This window comes from Oncorhynchus keta, chromosome 29, assembly GCF_023373465.1.
Source record: "Oncorhynchus keta strain PuntledgeMale-10-30-2019 chromosome 29, Oket_V2, whole genome shotgun sequence".
In the NCBI taxonomy this organism is placed as follows: Eukaryota; Metazoa; Chordata; class Actinopteri; order Salmoniformes; family Salmonidae; genus Oncorhynchus; species Oncorhynchus keta.
This window is the reverse complement of record NC_068449.1, coordinates 707,501-725,000: the sequence shown is the minus strand read 5'-3', so window position 1 is coordinate 725,000 and position 17,500 is coordinate 707,501. Positions and strand designations below refer to the sequence as shown.

At 47.1% G+C, this 17,500-nt stretch overlaps 1 protein-coding gene and 1 long non-coding RNA gene across 3 annotated transcripts in view; both read left to right on the top strand.

The window, feature by feature from the left end:
- The window catches only part of LOC127913462 (uncharacterized), a 5,150-nt gene extending 321 nt beyond the window's left edge, over nt 1-4,829 (top strand). Inside the window, exons 1-5 of the long non-coding RNA XR_008085593.1 lie at nt 1-988; nt 1,086-1,873; nt 1,907-2,035; nt 2,550-2,654; nt 3,061-4,829. The exon at nt 1-988 is cut by the window's left edge and continues 321 nt beyond it. This is a non-coding gene — a long non-coding RNA (uncharacterized LOC127913462). The remainder of the gene's footprint in view (nt 989-1,085; nt 1,874-1,906; nt 2,036-2,549; nt 2,655-3,060) is intronic.
- fbln5 (fibulin 5) overlaps nt 1-17,500 on the top strand; it is a 75,212-nt gene that overhangs the window by 52,992 nt on the left and 4,720 nt on the right. The window contains exons 7-10 of one of the 2 annotated variants that reach the window (XM_052485470.1): nt 4,917-5,033; nt 6,803-6,925; nt 8,381-8,507; nt 13,834-14,032. In XM_052485470.1, coding sequence (XP_052341430.1) covers nt 4,917-5,033; nt 6,803-6,925; nt 8,381-8,507; nt 13,834-14,032 — 566 coding nt within the window. Of the gene's footprint in view, nt 1-4,916; nt 5,034-6,802; nt 6,926-8,380; nt 8,508-13,833; nt 14,067-17,500 lie in introns of both variants that reach the window. The other variant, XM_052485471.1, reaches the window with a different exon arrangement.

Genomic DNA, 17,500 nt, shown 5'->3' with positions numbered 1-17,500 from the left:
TTTGCCCATTTTATGATTTTCTAAATTCTTCAAGCTCTGTCCAGTTGGTTGTTGATCATTGCTAAGACAGCGATTTTCAGGTTTTGCCATAGATTTTAAAGTAAATTTAAGACAAAACTGTAACTCGGCCACTCAGGAACATTCACTGTCTTCTTGGTAAGCAACTTCAGTGTATATTTGGCCTTGTGTTTTAGGTTATTGTCCTGATGAAAGGTGAATTCATCTCAGTGTCTGGTGGAAAGCAGACTGAACCAGGTTTTCCTCTAGGATATTGCCTGTGCTTAGCTCCATTCCGTTTATTTTTTTATCCTGAAAAACTCCCCAGTCCTTATAGATTACAAGCATACCCATAACATGGTGCAGCCACCACTATGCTTGGAAATATGGAGAGTGGTACTCAGTAATGTGTTTGTATGGGATTGGCCCCAAACATAACATTTTGTGTTCAGGACAAAAAGTTAATTGCTTTGCCACATTACTTGCAGTATTACTTTAGTGACTCGTTGGAAACAGGATGCGTCTTTTGGAATATTTTATGTTCTCTCAAGGCTTCCTTTTCACTCTGTCATTTAGGTTAGTATTGTGGAGTAACTCCAATGTTGTTGATCCATCCTCAGTTGTCTCCTATCACAGCCATTAAACTCTGTCATTTAGGTTAGTATTGTGGAGTAACTACAATGTTGTTGATCCATCCTCAGTTGTCTCCTATCACAGCCATTAAACTCTGTCATTTAGGTTAGTATTGTGGAGTAACTCCAATGTTGTTGATCCATCCTCAGTGTTCTCCTATCACAGCCATTAAACTCTGTAACTGTTTTTAAGTCATCATTGGCCTCCTGGTGAAATCCCTGAGCAGTTTCCTTCCTCTCCAATATTCAATGTTGGGGTGGCAGGGTAGCCTAGTGGTTAGAGTGGAGGGGAGGTAGGGTAGCCTAGTGGTTAGAGTGGAGGGGAGGTAGGGTAGCCTAGTGGTTAGAGTGGAGGGGAGGTAGGGTAGCCTAGTGGTTAGAGTGGAGGGGGGTAGGGTAGCCTAGTGGTTAGAGTGGAGGGGAGGTAGGGTAGCCTAGTGGTTAGAGTGGAGGGAGGTAGGGTAGCCTAGTGGTTAGAGTGGAGGGGAGGTAGGGTAGCCTAGTGGTTAGAGTGGAGGGGAGGTAGGGTAGCCTAGTGGTTAGAGTGGAGGGGAGGTAGGGTAGCCTAGTGGTTAGAGTGGAGGGGAGGTAGGGTAGCCTAGTGGTTAGAGTGGAGGGGAGGTAGGGTAGCCTAGTGGTTAGAGTGGAGGGGAGGTAGGGTAGCCTAGTGGTTAGTGTAGAGGAGGCAGGGTAGCCTAGTGGTTAGAGTGGAGGGGCGGCAGGGTAGCCTAGTGGTTAGAGTGTAGAGTTGGTAGGGTAGCCTAGTGGTTAGAGTGGAGGGGCGGCAGGGTAGCCTAGTGGTTAGAGTGTAGAGGCGGCAGGGTAGCCTAGTGGTTAGAGTGGAGGGGAGGTAGGGTAGCCTAGTGGTTAGAGTGGAGGGGAGGTAGGGTAGCCTAGTGGTTAGAGTGGAGGGGAGGTAGGGTAGCCTAGTGGTTAGAGTGGAGGGGAGGTAGGGTAGCCTAGTGGTTAGAGTGGAGGGGAGGTAGGGTAGCCTAGTGGTTAGAGTGGAGGGGAGGTAGGGTAGCCTAGTGGTTAGTGTAGAGGAGGCAGGGTAGCCTAGTGGTTAGAGTGGAGGGGCGGCAGGGTAGCCTAGTGGTTAGAGTGTAGAGTTGGTAGGGTAGCCTAGTGGTTAGAGTGGAGGGGCGGCAGGGTAGCCTAGTGGTTAGAGTGTAGAGGCGGCAGGGTAGCCTAGTGGTTAGAGTGGAGAGGCGGCAGGGTAGCCTAGTGGTTAGAGTGGAGGGGCGGTAGGGTAGCCTAGTGGTTAGAGTGGAGGGGAGGCAGGGTAGCCTAGTGGTTAGAGTGGAGGGGCGGCAGGGTAGCCTAGTGGTTAGAGTGTAGAGTTGGTAGGGTAGCCTAGTGGTTAGAGTGGAGGGGCGGCAGGGTAGCCTAGTGGTTAGAGTGTAGAGGTGGCAGGGTAGCCTAGTGGTTAGAGTGGAGGGGAGGTAGGGTAGCCTAGTGGTTAGAGTGGAGGGGAGGTAGGGTAGCCTAGTGGTTAGAGTGGAGGGAGGTAGGGTAGCCTAGTGGTTAGAGTGGAGGGAGGTAGGGTAGCCTAGTGGTTAGAGTGGAGGAGGTAGGGTAGCCTAGTGGTTAGAGTGGAGGAGGTAGGGTAGCCTAGTGGTTAGTGTAGAGGAGGCAGGGTAGCCTAGTGGTTAGAGTGGAGGGCGGCAGGGTAGCCTAGTGGTTAGAGTGTAGAGTTGGTAGGGTAGCCTAGTGGTTAGAGTGGAGGGGCGGCAGGGTAGCCTAGTGGTTAGAGTGTAGAGGCGGCAGGGTAGCCTAGTGGTTAGAGTGGAGAGGCGGCAGGGTAGCCTAGAGGTTAGAGTGTAGGGGCGGCAGGGTAGCCTAGTGGTTAGAGTGGAGAGGCGGCAGGTAGCCTAGGTTAGAGTGGAGGGCGGCAGGTAGCCTAGTGGTTAGAGTGTAGAGGAGGCAGGTAGCCTAGTGGTTAGAGTGTAGAGGAGGCAGGGTAGCCTAGTGGTTAGAGTGTAGAGGAGGTAGGGTAGCCTAGTGGTTAGAGTGTAGAGGAGGTAGGTGGTTAGCCTAGTGGTTAGAGTGTAGAGGCGGTAGCCTAATGGTTAGAGTAGCCTAGTGGTTAGAGTGGAGGGGCGGCAGGGTAGCCTAGTGGTTAGAGTGTAGAGGAGGCAGGTAGCCTAGTGGTTAGAGTGTAGAGGAGGCAGGGTAGCCTAGTGGTTAGAGTGTAGAGGAGGTAGGGTAGCCTAGTGGTTAGAGTGTAGAGGCGGCAGGGTAGCCTAGTGGTTAGAGTGGAGGGGCGGCAGGTAGTCTAGTGGTTAGAGTGTAGAGGAGGCAGGTAGCCTAATGGTTAGAGTGTAGAGGCGGCAGGGTAGCCTAGTGGTTAGAGTGGAGGGGCGGCAGGTAGTCTAGTGGTTAGAGTGTAGAGGAGGCAGGTAGCCTAGTGGTTAGAGTGTAGAGGCGGCAGGGTAGCCTAGTGGTTAGAGTGTAGAGGAGGTAGGGTAGCCTAGTGGTTAGAGTGTAGAGGTGGCAGGGTAGCCTAGTGGTTAGAGTGTAGAGGTGGCAGGGTAGCCTAGTGGTTAGAGTGTAGAGGAGGTAGGGTAGCCTAGTGGTTAGAGTGGAGGGGCGGCAGGGTAGCCTAGTGGTTAGAGTGGAGAGGCGGCAGGGTAGCCTAGTGGTTAGAGTGTAGAGGTGGCAGGTAGCCTAGTGGTTAGAGTGGAGGGGCGGCAGGGTAGCCTAGTGGTTAGAGTGTAGAGGAGGCAGGTAGCCTAGTGGTTAGAGTGTAGAGGAGGCTGGTAGCCTAGTGGTTAGAGTGTAGAGGAGGTAGGTAGCCTAGTGGTTAGAGTGTAGAGGAGGCAGGTAGCCTAGTGGTTAGAGTGTAGAGGAGGTAGGGTAGCCTAGTGGTTAGAGTGTAGAGGAGGTAGGGTAGCCTAGTGGTTAGAGTGTAGAGGTGGCAGGGTAGCCTAGTGGTTAGAGTGTAGAGGTGGCAGGGTAGCCTAGTGGTTAGAGTGTAGAGGAGGTAGGGTAGCCTAGTGGTTAGAGTGTAGAGGTGGCAGGGTAGCCTAGTGGTTAGAGTGTAGAGGTGGCAGGGTAGCCTAGTGGTTAGAGTGTAGAGGTGGCAGGGTAGCCTAGTGGTTAGAGTGTAGAGGTGGCAGGGTAGCCTAGTGGTTAGAGTGTAGAGGCGGCAGGGTAGCCTAGTGGTTAGAATGGAGAGGCGGCAGGGTAGCCTGGTGGTTAGAGTGTAGAGGCGACAGGGTAGCCTAGTGGTTAGAGTGTTGGACTAGTAACCGGAAGGTTGCAAGTTCATATCCCCGAGCTGACAAGGTACAAATCTGTCTTTCTGCCCCTGAACAAGACACTTTTCCCCAGTAGGCCGTCACTGAAAATAAGAATTTGTTCTTAACTGACCTGCCTTCTTAAATAAAGGTACAAAAAAAATCGTCTTTTTACATGTTTGATGATGCACCAATTTGTAAGTCGCTCTGGATAAGAGCGTCTGCTAAATGACTTAAATGTAAATGTAAATGTTTACCCATCTACCAATCGGTGGCCTTCTTTGTGAGGCAGTGGAAAACCCTCCCTGGTTTTTGTGGTTGAGTCTGTGTTTGAAATTCACTGCTCGCATGTAATTGTATGTGTTTGGGTACAGAGATGAGGTAGTCATTCATGTGACTTGTTAAGCACATTTTTACTCCTGAACTTTAACCTCTATTGGAGCGGTGACCGGTAAAATTAATAACTAGAAAACAAACGTTTTTTATCTTTGTATTATCTTTTACCAGATCTAATGTGTTATATTCTCCTACATTCCTTTCACATTTCCACAAACGTCAAAGTGTTTCCTTTCAAATGGTACCAAAAATATGCATATCCTTGCTTCAGGTCCTGAGCTACAGGCAGTTAGATTTGGGTATGTCATTTTAGGGGCAAACATTTTTTTTTTTAAAGGGTGTCTTGTCCTTAAGAGGTTTTAAGCTTTTCATAACTAAGGGGTTGAATACTTCTCGACTCAAGACATTTCAGTTTTTTATTTGTAAATTAATTTGTTCAATTTTTGTTGTTAAAACCATATTTCCTTTTTGATATTATGAGGTATTGTGGGTAGGCCAGTAATACATTTTAAAATCAGGCTGTAACACAACAAAATGTGGAAAAAGTCAAGGTAATAACCTTGTGGTAATGTTGTAGTGAAGGTGTTACTCTAACCTCCTTCAACACCTGTAATTCAACCTCCTCTCCTCTCTAGACGTGGACGAGTGTGAGGATAACCCCTGTGCCCACGGCTGTTTCAACACCTGTAATTAAACCTCCTCTCCTCTCTAGACGTGGACGAGTGTGAGGATAACCCCTGTGCCCACGGCTGTTTCAACACCTACGGTTCCTACATGTGTAGCTGTGAAGAGGGATTTGAGCTGGCTTCTGACGGCACCACCTGCAATGGTGATGATGAGAGATCAAATATGTTCTGTGCTACAGCAACTAAAGAGAAGGCTGTCCATCCCAAATGACACCCTATTCCCTATATAGTGCACTACTTTAGACCACAGCCCTATTCCCTATATAGTGCACTACTTTAGACCACAGCCCTATTCCCTATATGGTGCACTACTTTAGACCAGAGCCCTATTCCCTATATAGTGCACTACTTTAGACCAGAGCCCCATGGCACCCTATACCCTATATAGTGCACTATTTTTGACCAGAGCCCTATGGAACCCTATTCCCTATATAGTGCACTACTTTGACCACAGACCTATGGCACCCTATTCCCTATATAGTGCACTACTTTAGACCAGAGCCCTATTCCCTATATAGTGCACTACTTTTGACCAGAGCCCTTTGGAACCCTATTCCCTATATAGTGCACTACTTTTGCCCAGAGCCCTATGGTGCACTATATAGGGAATAGGGTGCTATTTGAGCCACTAGGTTGTTGAAGTGAGACAGATAAATGAGGTCTATGGTGACCTAGTGATTCATAACCATCCAATCATTATTTAGCTGTGGTTCAGTCATTATTCGACATCTAGCTGTGGTTCAGTCATTATTTGACATTTAGCTGTGGTTCAGTCATTATTTGACATTTAGCTGTGGTTCAGTCATTATTCGAGATCAAGCTGTGGTTCAGTCATTATTCGACATCTAGCTGTGGTTCAGTCAGTATTCGACATCTAGCTGTGGTTCAGTCATTATTCGACATCTAGCTGTGGTTCAGTCATTATTCGACATCTAGCTGTGGTTCAGTCATTATTCGACATCTAGCTGTGGTTCAGTCATTACACGTTGAACTGTAATTCTTGGTCAATATTGTAATGACAGTGATGACTATGATGTGTTGTACTGTGTTGTACTGTGGTGTACTGTGGTGTACTGTGATGTACTGTGATGTACTGTGGTGTACTGTGGTGTACTGTGATGTACTGTGGTGGACTGTGGTGTACTGTGATGTACGGTGGTGTACTGTGATGTACTGTGGTGTACTGTGATGTACTGTGGTGTACTGTGATGTACTGTGGTGTTACGTGGTGTACTGTGATGTACTGTGGTGTACTGTGGTGTATGTACTGTGTTGTACTGTGTTGTTACGTGGTGTACTGTGGTGTACTGTGGTGTACTGTGATGTACTGTGGTGTTACGTGGTGTACTGTGATGTAATGTGATGTACTGTGGTGTTACATGGTGTACTGTGATGTACTGTGGTGTTACATGGTGTACTGTGATGTACTGTGGTGTTACGTGGTGTACTGTGGTGTTACGTGGTGTACTGTGATGTACTGTGGTGTTACGTGGTGTACTGTGATGTACTGTGGTGTTACATGGTGTACTGTGATGTACTGTGGTGTTACGTGGTGTACTGTGGTGTTACGTGGTGTACTGTGATGTACTGTGGTGTTACGTGGTGTACTGTGATGTACTGTGGTGTTACGTGGTGTACTGTGATGTAATGTGATGTACTGTGGTGTTACGTGGTGTACTGTGATGTACTGTGGTGTTACATGGTGTACTGTGATGTACTGTGGTGTTACATGGTGTACTGTGATGTACTGTGGTGTTACGTGGTGTACTGTGGTGTACTGTGGTGTGCTGTGGTGTTATGTGGTGTTATGTGGTGTACTGTGATGTACTGTGGTGTTACGTGGTGTACTGTGATGTATTGTGATGTACTGTGGTGTTACATGATAACTACTAATGCTGTGTATCGCCTATAGACCTGGACGAGTGTGGTTTCTCAGAGTTTCTGTGTCAGCACCGCTGTGTGAACACCCCAGGGTCCTTCCAGTGTCACTGCCCAGCGGGATACTATCTTTATGAGGATGGGAGGAGCTGTGAAGGTATTCAGGACACCTACTGTACTAACCCTAACCTGTCCAGGGAGTGGGAGGAGCTGTGAAGGTATTCAGGACACCTACTGTACTAACCCTAACCTGTCCAGGGAGTGGGAGGAGCTGTGAAGGTATTCAGGACACCTACTGTACTAACCCTAACCTGTCCAGGGAGTGGGAGGAGCTGTGAAGGTATTCAGGACACCTACTGTACTAACCCTAACCTGTCCAGGGAATGGGAGGAGCTGTGAAGGTATTCAGGACACCTACTAACAGTAGTCTGTAATCTGTCAGCATGACAGGACTTACTGGATGAATCTCAGTATATCAAATCACATGTTATTGGTCCATACACATGGTTAACAGATGTTATTGGTCACATACACATGGTTAGCAGATGTTATTGGTCCATACACATATTTAGCAGATGTTATTGGGCACATACACATGGTTAACAGATGTTATTGGTCACATACACATAGTTAGCAGATGTTATTGGTCCATACACATGGTTAGCAGATGTTATTGGTCACATACACATGGTTATCAGATGTTATTGGTCCATACACATGGTTAGCAGATGTTATTGGTCCATACACATATTTATCAGATGTTATTGGTCACATACACATGGTTAGCAGATGTTATTGGTCCATACACATATTTAGCAGATGTTATTGGTCCATACACATATTTATCAGATGTTATTGGTCGCATACACATGGTTAGCAGATGTTATTGGTCCATACACATATTTAGCAGATGTTATTGGTCACATACACATATTTAGCAGATGTTATTGCTGGTGTAGCGAAATGCTTGATTCCTTGCCTTGCGTCCTCTCTCCTCGCTTCTTACTCAAAATGTCAGAGGAAACTAAGGATCTTCTCTCAAATGCTGTCCTCGTTTACCTCTGGCATTTTGGGAAGGTGATGAGAAGACTTTTTAGATTCACCCCAGGACTAACTTTACCATAACCTTTCTAGATAGGAATAGATAGATGTAAACCTACAGTAGGTATCTCTCCAGGAACAGGGTCGGAGAGCCCTGGACTAGATAGATGTAAACCTACAGTAGGTATCTCTCCAGGAACAGGGTTGGAGAGCCCTGGACTAGATAGATGTAAACCTACAGTAGGTATCTCTCCAGGAACAGGGTTGGAGAGCCCTGGACGAGATAAATGTAAACCTACAGTAGGTATCTCTCCAGGAACAGGGTTGGAGAGCCCTGGACTAGATAGATGTAAACCTACAGTAGGTATCTCTCCAGGAACAGGGTCGGAGAGCCCTGGACTAGATAAATGTAAACCTACAGTAGGTATCTCTCCAGGAACAGGGTTTAGTCCTTTAGTTTAGTATACCTTGTTTTGTTTTCATTGTGTAATAATAATATTTCAAATTTGTTATGATGGATGATGATGTTGTCTAACTGTCATTAATTGTTGTGTGTTTTATATTTTTGAAGATATCAATGAATGTGAGACTGGTAACAACACGTGTACAACAGCACAAGTATGTTTCAATTTCCAGGGAGGCTATACATGCTTGGATCTGCTAAAATGTGATCCACCGTACGTTGAACTCAATGACAAGTAAGTACTCTCAATATTCTCTCTCTCCTCTCTCTCCTTTTTTTTCTCTCTCTCTCTCTCTCTCTCTCTCTCTCTCTCTCTCTCTCTCTCTCTCTCTCTCTCTCTCTCTCTCTCTCTCTCTCTCTCTCTCTCTCTCTCTCTCTCTCTCCCTCTCCTCTCTCTCTCTCCTCTCTCTCTCTCTCTCTCTCTCTCTCTCCTCTCTCTCTCTCCCTCTCTCTCTCTCTCTCTCTCTCTCTCTCTTTTCTCTCTCTCTCTCCTTTATCTCTCTCTCTCTCTCTCTCTCTCTCTCTCTCTCCCTCTCCTCTCTCTCTCTCTCTCTCTCTCTCTCTCTCTCTCTCTCTCTCTCTCTCTCTCTCTCTCTCTCTCTCTCCCTCTCTCTCTCTCTGTCTCTCTCTCTCTCTCTCTCCTCTCTCCCTCTCCTCTCTCTCTCTCTCTCCCTCTCTCTCTCTCTCTCTCTTTCTCTCTCTCTCTCCTTTTTCTCTCTCTCTCTCTCTCTCTCTCTCTCTCTCTCTCTCTCTCTCTCTCTCTCTCTCTCTCTCTCTCTCTCTCTCTCTCCCTCTCCTCTCTCTCTCTCTCTCTCTCTCTCTCTCTCTCCTCTCTCCCTCTCCTCTCTCTCTCTGTCTCTCTCTCTCTCTCTCTCCTCTCTCTCCTCTCTCTCTCTCTCTCTCTCTCTCTCTCTCTCTCTCTCTCTTTCTCTCTCTCTCTCCTTTATCTCTCTCTCTCTCTCTCTCTCTCTCTCTCTCTCCCTCTCTCTCTCTCTCTCTCTCTCTCTCTCTCTCTCCTCTCTCCCTCTCCTCTCTCTCTCTGTCTCTCTCTCTCTCTCTCTCCTCTCTCCCTCTCCTCTCTCTCTCTCTCTCCCTCTCTCTCTCTCTCTCTTTCTCTCTCTCTCTCCTTTTTCTCTCTCTCTCTCTCTCTCTCTCTCTCTCTCTCTCTCTCTCTCTCTCTCTCTCTCTCTCTCTCTCTCTCTCTCTCTCTCTCTCTCTCTCTCTCTCTCTCTCTCAGGACTGTAGTCATATTAATGCCTAGTCAATGTCTCTCATTATAACTAACTATTGCTATTTTAACGCTTAGAACTTTAAGAATAATTTAAATAATTTAAAAGGAATTCCTTTATGACATCAGAAGGTTTTTTAAAAGCAATACACTACTTGACCAAAAGTACGTGGACACCTGCTCGTCAAACATCTCATTCCAAAATCATTGGTGTTAATCTGGAGTTGGTCCCCCCCCTTTGCTGCTATAACAGCCTCCACTCTTCTGGGAAGGCTTTCCACTAGATGTTGGAACATTGCTGCTATAACAGCCTCCACTCTTCTGGGAAGGCTTTCCACTAGATGTTGGAACATTGCTGCTATAACAGCCTCCACTCTTCTGGGAAGGCTTTCCACTAGATGTTGGAACATTGCTGCTATAACAGCCTCCACTCTTCTGGGAAGGCTTTCCACTAGATGTTGGAACATTGCTGCTATAACAGCCTCCACTCTTCTGGGAAGGCTTTCCACTAGATGTTGGAACATTGCTGCTATAACAGCCTCCACTCTTCTGGGAAGGCTTTCCACTAGATGTTGGAACATTGCTGCTATAACAGCCTCCACTCTTCTGGGAAGGCTTTCCACTAGATGTTGGAACATTGCTGCTATAACAGCCTCCACTCTTCTGGGAAGGCTTTCCACTAGATGTTGGAACATTGCTGCTATAACAGCCTCCACTCTTCTGGGAAGGTTTTCCACTAGATGTTGAAACATTGCTGCGGCGGACTTGCTTCCATTCAGCCACAAGAGCATTAGTGATGTCGGGCACTGATGTTGGGAGACGAGTTCTGGCACGCAGTCGGCGTTTCAATTAATCCCAAAGGTGTTTGATTTGGTTGAGGTCAGGGCTCTGGGCAGGCCAGTCAAGTTCTTCCACATCACACTTTTCCATTGCTCCAGAGTCCAATGGCGGCGAGCTTTACACCACTCCAACGCTTGGCATTGCTCGTTGTGATCTTAGGCTTGTGTGCGGCTGCTCGGCCATTGAAACCCATTTCATTAAGCTCCTGACAAACAATTATTGTGCTGACGTTGCTTTCCGAGGCAGTTTGGAACTCGGTAGTGAGTGTTGCAACCGAGGACAGATTACTTTTTTACGTGCTTCAGCACTCGGCGGTCCCATTATGTGAGCTTGTGTGGCCTACCACTTCACAGCTGAGCCGTTGTTTCTCCTAGACATTTCCACCTCACAATAACAGCACTTACAGTTGACCGGGGCAGCTCTAGCAGGGCAGAAATTTGACATACTGTCTTGATAGAAAGGTGGCGTCCTATGACAGTACCACGGTGGGCTCTTCATTAAGGCCATTCTACTGCTACTGTTTGTCTATGGAGATTGCATGGTGGTGTGCTCGACTTTATACACCTGTCAGCAATGGGTGTGGCTGAAATATCTACCAATTTGAAGGGGTGTCCCTTACACGTACAGTTGATGTCAGAAGTTAACATACACCTTAGCCAAATACATTTAAACTCAGTTTAAATTAAATTCCTGACATTTAATCTGAGTAAAAATTCCCTGTCATAAGTCAGTTAGCATCACCACTTTAGTTTAAGAATGTGAAATGTCAGAATAATAGTAGAGAGAGAATGATTTATTTTCAACTTTTATTTCTTTCATCACATTCTCAGTGGGTCAGAAGTGTACATACACTCAATTAGTATTTGGTAGCATTACCAAATTGTTTAACTTGGGTCAAACGTTTTGGGTGGCCTTCCACAAGCTTCCCACAATACATTGGGTGAATTTTGGCCCAATCCTCCTGACAGAGCTGGTGTAACTGAGTCAAGTTTGTAGGCCTCCTTGCTCGCATACGCTTTTTCAGTTCTGCCCACAAATTTTCAATAGGATTGAGGTCAGGGCTTTGTGGTGGCCACTCCAATACCTTGACTTCCTTAAGCCATTTTGCCACATATTTGGAAGTATGCTTGGGGTCATTGTCCATTTGGAAGACCCATTTGCAACTAAGCTTTAACTTCCTGACTGATGTCTTGAGATGTTGCTTCAATATATCCACATACTTTTCCTCCTCATGATGCCATCTATTTTGTTTAGTGTGCCAGTCCCTCCTGCAGCAAAGCACCCCCACAACATGATGCTGCCACCCCCGTGCTTCATGGTTGGGATGGTGTTCTTCAGCTTGCAAGCCTACCCCTTTTTCCTCCAAACATTATGATGGTCATTATGTCCAAACAGTTCTATTTTTGTTTCATCAGACCAGAGGACATTTCTTCAAAAAGTACGATCTTTGTCCCCATGTGCAGTTGCAAACCGTAGTCTGGCTTTTTTAGGGTGATTTTGGAGCAGTGGCTTCTTCCTTGCTGAGTGGCTTTTCAGGTTATGTCGATATAGGACTTGTTTTACTGTGGATATAGATACTTTTGTACCTGTTTCCTGCAGCATTTTCACAAGGTCCTTTGCTGTTGTTCTGGGATTGATTTGCACTTTTCGCACCAAAGTACGTTCATCTCTAGGAGACAGAATGCGTCTCCTTCCTGACAGCTGCGTGGTCCCATGGTGTGTATACTCGTGTACTATTGTTTGTACAGATAAACGTGGTACCTTCAGGCGTTTGGAAATTGCTCCCAAGGATGAACCAGACCTGTGGAGGTCTACAATTATTTTTCTAAGGTCTTGGCTGATTTCTTTTGATTTTCCTATGATGTCAAACAAAAAGGCACTGAGTTTGAAGGTAGGCCTTGAAATACATCCACAGGTACACCTCCAATTGACTCAAATGATGTCAATTAGCCTATCAGAAGCTTCTAAAGCCATGACATCATTTTCACATGACATCATTTTCACAGTTAACTTAGTGTATGTAAACTTCTGACCCACTGGAATTATGATGCAGTGAATTATAAGTGAAATAATCTGTCTGTAAACAATTGTTGGAAAAATGACTCGTGTCATGCACAAAGTAGATGTCCTAACCGACTTGACAAAACTACAGTATAGTTTGTTAACAAGAAATTTGTGGAGTGGTTGAAAAACGAAAATGTCACGACCGACTTATTTGAAAACAGCTAATTTGTTGGTGAACTTTCCAAATGTCGACTAAATGAATGATGGGAAATTCCCTTATGTGTAAATATGGAAATAATAACCTAACATATTAGATTATAAATATTATTAATGATTAATAATTAATTATTAAAATTGCTAATGGCAATTTGTCAGTAATCTAAGTAATCTTAGTGACATGATGATCTCGAGCTCGGCTGCAGTTTGAAAAATAAAAAGGATCTCGCTCTTTTTTGTTCGTAATAATAATGTAGGATACTATATCTGCCAGCTGTTGGCTAGAGCACAGGGGCCAATAACTGAGTAGACACATTCGATATATACACATACAGTGCCTTGTGAAAGTATTCGGCCCCCTTGAACTTTGCAACCTTTTGCCACATTACTGAGCTCGAGCTGTTTTGCAAGGAGGAATGGGAAAAAATTTCAGTCTCTCGATGTGCAAAACTGATAGACATACCCCAAGCGACTTACAGCTGTAATCGCAGCAAAAGGTGGCGCTACAAAGTATTAACTTAAGGGGGCTGAATAATTTTGCACACCCAAATTTTTCCGTTTTTGATTTGTTAAAAAAGTTTGAAATATCCAATAAATGTCGTTCCACTTCATGACTGTGTCCCACTTGTTGTTGATTCTTCACAAAAAAATACAGTTTTATATCTTTATGTTTGAAGCCTGAAATGTGGCAAAAGGTCGCAAAGTTCAAGGGGGCCGAATACTTTCGCAAGGCACTGTATATACACATTCGATATATACACATATATATACACATTCGATATATACACATATATACACATTTTTAGAGTTTAAAATGTGTCTGGAAACCTATTTAAGTCTCTTTTTCTTTTTTGGGGGAATTTATCCACAAAAGTTATTTTTATGCATACTGTGTCATCATTCACATCCTTTTATCTGCTGCAATTCAATTGGATGGAAACACACCTCTAGTGGGAAAATGCTAATTTTTATGCAGATTTTTTTGATGATCCCCAATTGGTTGGAAACACATCTCTAGTGGGAAAATGCTAATTTTTATGCAGATTTTTTTGATGATCCCCAATTGGTTGGAAACACATCTCTAGTGGGAAAATGCTAATTTTTATGCAGATTTTTTTGATGATCCCCAATTGGATGGAAACCTAGCTAGTGATCATGTGTTGATGTGATACTTCTGATGTTTTAGTTGTGTATATATAAATGTACCTATTATACTGTTATATTATTAACCAAGCTTAAAGTACGTTTTCTTCCCTCCTCTCCCTCTCTCCAGTCAGTGTATGTGTAGTGCTGAGAACCCAGCTTGCAGAGACAGGCCCTTCACCATCCTTTACCGTCACATGGACCTGTCCTCAGGCCGCAGCGTCCCAGCAGACATCTTCCAGATGCAGGCCACTACCAGATACCCTGGAGCTTTCTACATCTTCCAGATCAAAGGACCGGGCAACGAGGGACGAGAGTTCTACATGAGGGTGAGGGAGGGAGGGAGGAGCGTTCTACATGAGGGTGAGGGAGGGAGGAGAGTTCTACATGAGGGTGAGGGAGGGAGGAGAGTTCTACATGAGGGTGAGAGAGGGAGGAGAGTTCTACATGAGGGTGAGGGAGGGAGGAGAGTTCTACATGAGAGTGAGGGAGGGAGGGAGGAGCATTCTACATGAGGGTGAGGGAGGGAGGAGAGTTCTACATGAGGGTGAGGGAGGGAGGGAGGAGCATTCTACATGAGGGTGAGGGAGGGAGGAGCATTCTACATGAGGGTGAGGGAGGGAGGAGAGTTCTACATGAGGGTGAGGGAGGGAGGAGCGTTCTACATGAGGGTGAGGGAGGGAGGAGCATTCTACATGAGGGTGAGGGAGGGAGGAGAGTTCTACATGAGGGTGAGAGAGGGAGGAGAGTTCTACATGAGGGTGAGGGAGGGAGGGAGGAGAGTTCTACATGAGGGTGAGGGAGGGAGGGTGGAGAGTTCTACATGAGGGTGAGGGAGGGAGGGAGGGAGGGAGGAGAGTTCTACATGAGGGTGAGGGAGGGAGGAGAGTTCTACATGAGGGTGAGGGAGGGAGGAGAGTTCTACATGAGGGTGAGGGAGGGAGGAGAGTTCTACATGAGGGTGAGGGAGGGAGGAGAGTTCTACATGAGGGTGAGGGAGGAAGGAGAGTTCTACATAAGGGTGAGGGAGGGAGGAGAGTTCTACATGAGGGTGAGGGAGGGAGGGAGGAGCATTCTACATGAGGGTGAGGGAGGGAGGAGAGTTCTACATGAGGGTGAGGGAGGGAGGGAGGAGAGTTCTACATGAGGGTGAGGGAGGGAGGGAGGAGAGTTCTACATGAGGGTGAGGGAGGGAGGGAGGAGCGTTCTACATGAGGGTGAGGGAGGCAGGAGAGTTCTACATGAGGGAGGGAGGAGAGTTCTACATGAGGGTGAGGGAGGGAGGGAGGGAGGGAGGGAGGGAGGGAGGGAGGGAGGAGAGTTCTACATGAAGGAGGGAGGAGAGTTCTACATGAGGGTGAGGGAGGGAGGAGAGTTCTACATGAGGGTGAGGGAGGGAGGAGAGTTCTACATGAGGGTGAGGGAGGGAGGAGAGTTCTACATGAGGGTGAGAGAGGGAGGAGAGTTCTACATGAGGGTGAGGGAGGGAGGAGAGTTCTACATGAGGGTGAGGGAGGGAGGAGAGTTCTACATGAGGGTGAGGGAGGGAGGGAGGAGAGTTCTACATGAGGGTGAGGGAGGGAGGGAGGAGAGTTCTACATGAGGGTGAGGGAGGGAGGAGAGTTCTACATGAGGGTGAGGGAGGGAGGAGAGTTCTACATGAGGGTGAGGGAGGGAGGGAGGGAGGGAGGGAGGGAGGGAGGAGAGTTCTACATGAGGGTGAGAGAGGGAGGAGAGTTCTACATAAGGGTGAGGGAGGCAGGAGAGTTCTACATGAGGGTGAGGGAGGGAGGGAGGGAGGGAGGGAGGGAGGGAGGGAGGGAGGGAGGGAGGGAGGGAGGAGAGTTCTACATGAGGGTGAGGGAGGGAGGAGAGTTCTGCATGAGGGTGAGGGAGGCAGGAGAGTTCTACATGAGGGTGAGGGAGGGAGGGAGGGAGGGAGGGAGGGAGGGGGAGGGAGGGAGGGAGGGAGGGAGGGAGGAGAGTTCTACATGAGGGTGAGGGAGGGAGGAGAGTTCTGCATGAGGGTGAGGGAGGGAGGAGAGTTCTACATGAGGGTGAGGGAGGAGAGTTCTGCATGAGGGTGAGGGAGGGACGAGAGTTCTACATGAGGGTGAGGGAGGGAGGAGAGTTCTGCATGAGGGTGAGGGAGGGAGGAGAGTTCTATGTGAGGGAGGGAGGAGAGTTCTATGTGAGGGAGGTAGGAGAGTTCTATGGGAGGAGCTGCTGCCTTGGCAACAGGAACTAATGGCAGGAACTAATGGGGATCCATAATAAACCCCAGGAAGAGTAGCTGCTGCCTTGGCAGGAACTAATGGGGATCCATAATAAACCCCAGAAGAGAAGCTGCTGCCTTGGCAGGAACTAATGGGGATCCATAATAAACCCCAGGAAGAGTAGCTGCTGCCTTAGCAGGAACTAATGAGGATCCATAATAAACCCCAGGAAGAGTAGCTGCTGCCTTGGCAGGAACTAATGGGGATCCGTAATAAACCCCAGGAAGAGTAGCTGCTGCCTTGGCAGGAACTAATGGGGATCCATAATAAACCCCAGGAAGAGTAGCTGCTGCCTTACCAGGAACTAATGAGGATCCATAATAAACCCCAGGAAGAGTAGCCGCTGCCTTGGCAGGAACTAATGGGGATCCATAATAAACCCCAGGAAGAGTAGCTGCTGCCTTGGCAGGAACTAATGGGGATCCATAATAAACCCCAGGAAGAGTAGCTGCTGCCTTGGCAGGAACTAATGGGGATCCGTAATAAACCCCAGGAAGAGTAGCTGCTGCCTTACCAGGAACTAATGAGGATCCATAATAAACCCCAGGAAGAGTAGCCGCTGCCTTGGCAGGAACTAATGGGGATCCATAATAAACCCCAGGAAGAGTAGCTGCTGCCTTGGCAGGAACTAATGGGGATCCATAATAAACCCCAGGAAGAGTAGCTGCTGCCTTGGCAGGAACTAATGGGGATCCGTAATAAACCCCAGGAAGAGTAGCTGCTGCCTTGGCAGGAACTAATGAGGATCCATAATAAACCCCAGGAAGAGTAGCTGCTGCCTTAGCAGGAACTAATGAGGATCCATAATAAACCCCAGGAAGAGTAGCCGCTGCCTTGGCAGGAACTAATGGGGATCCATAATAAACCCCAGGAAGAGTAGCTGCTGCCTTGGCAGGAACTAATGGGGATCCATAATAAACCCCAGAAGAGAAGCTGCTGCCTTGGCAGGAACTAATGGGGATCCATAATAAACCCCAGGAAGAGTAGCTGCTGCCTTAGCAGGAACTAATGAGGATCCATAATAAACCCCAGGAAGAGTAGCTGCTGCCTTGGCAGGAACTAATGGGGATCCGTAATAAACCCCAGGAAGAGTAGCCGCTGCCTTGGCAGGAACTAATGGGGATCCATAATAAACCCCAGGAAGAGTAGCTGCTGCCTTGGCAGGAACTAATGGGGATCCATAATAAACCCCAAGAAGAGTAGCTCTTGCCTTGGAAGGAACTAATGGGGATCCATAATAAACCCCATGAAGAGTAGCTGCTGCCTTGGTAGGAACTAACGGGGATCCATAATAAACCCCAGGAAGAGTAGCCGCTGCCTTGGCAGGAACTAATGGGGATCCATAAAGAGTAAACCCCCCAGGAAGAGTAGCCGCTGCCTTGGCAGGAACTAATGGGGATCCATAATAAACCCCAGGAAGAGTAGCTGCTGCCTTGGCAGGAACTAATGGGGATCCATAATAAACCCCAGGAAGAGTAGCTGCTGCCTTGGCAGGAACTAATGGGGATCCATATTAAACCC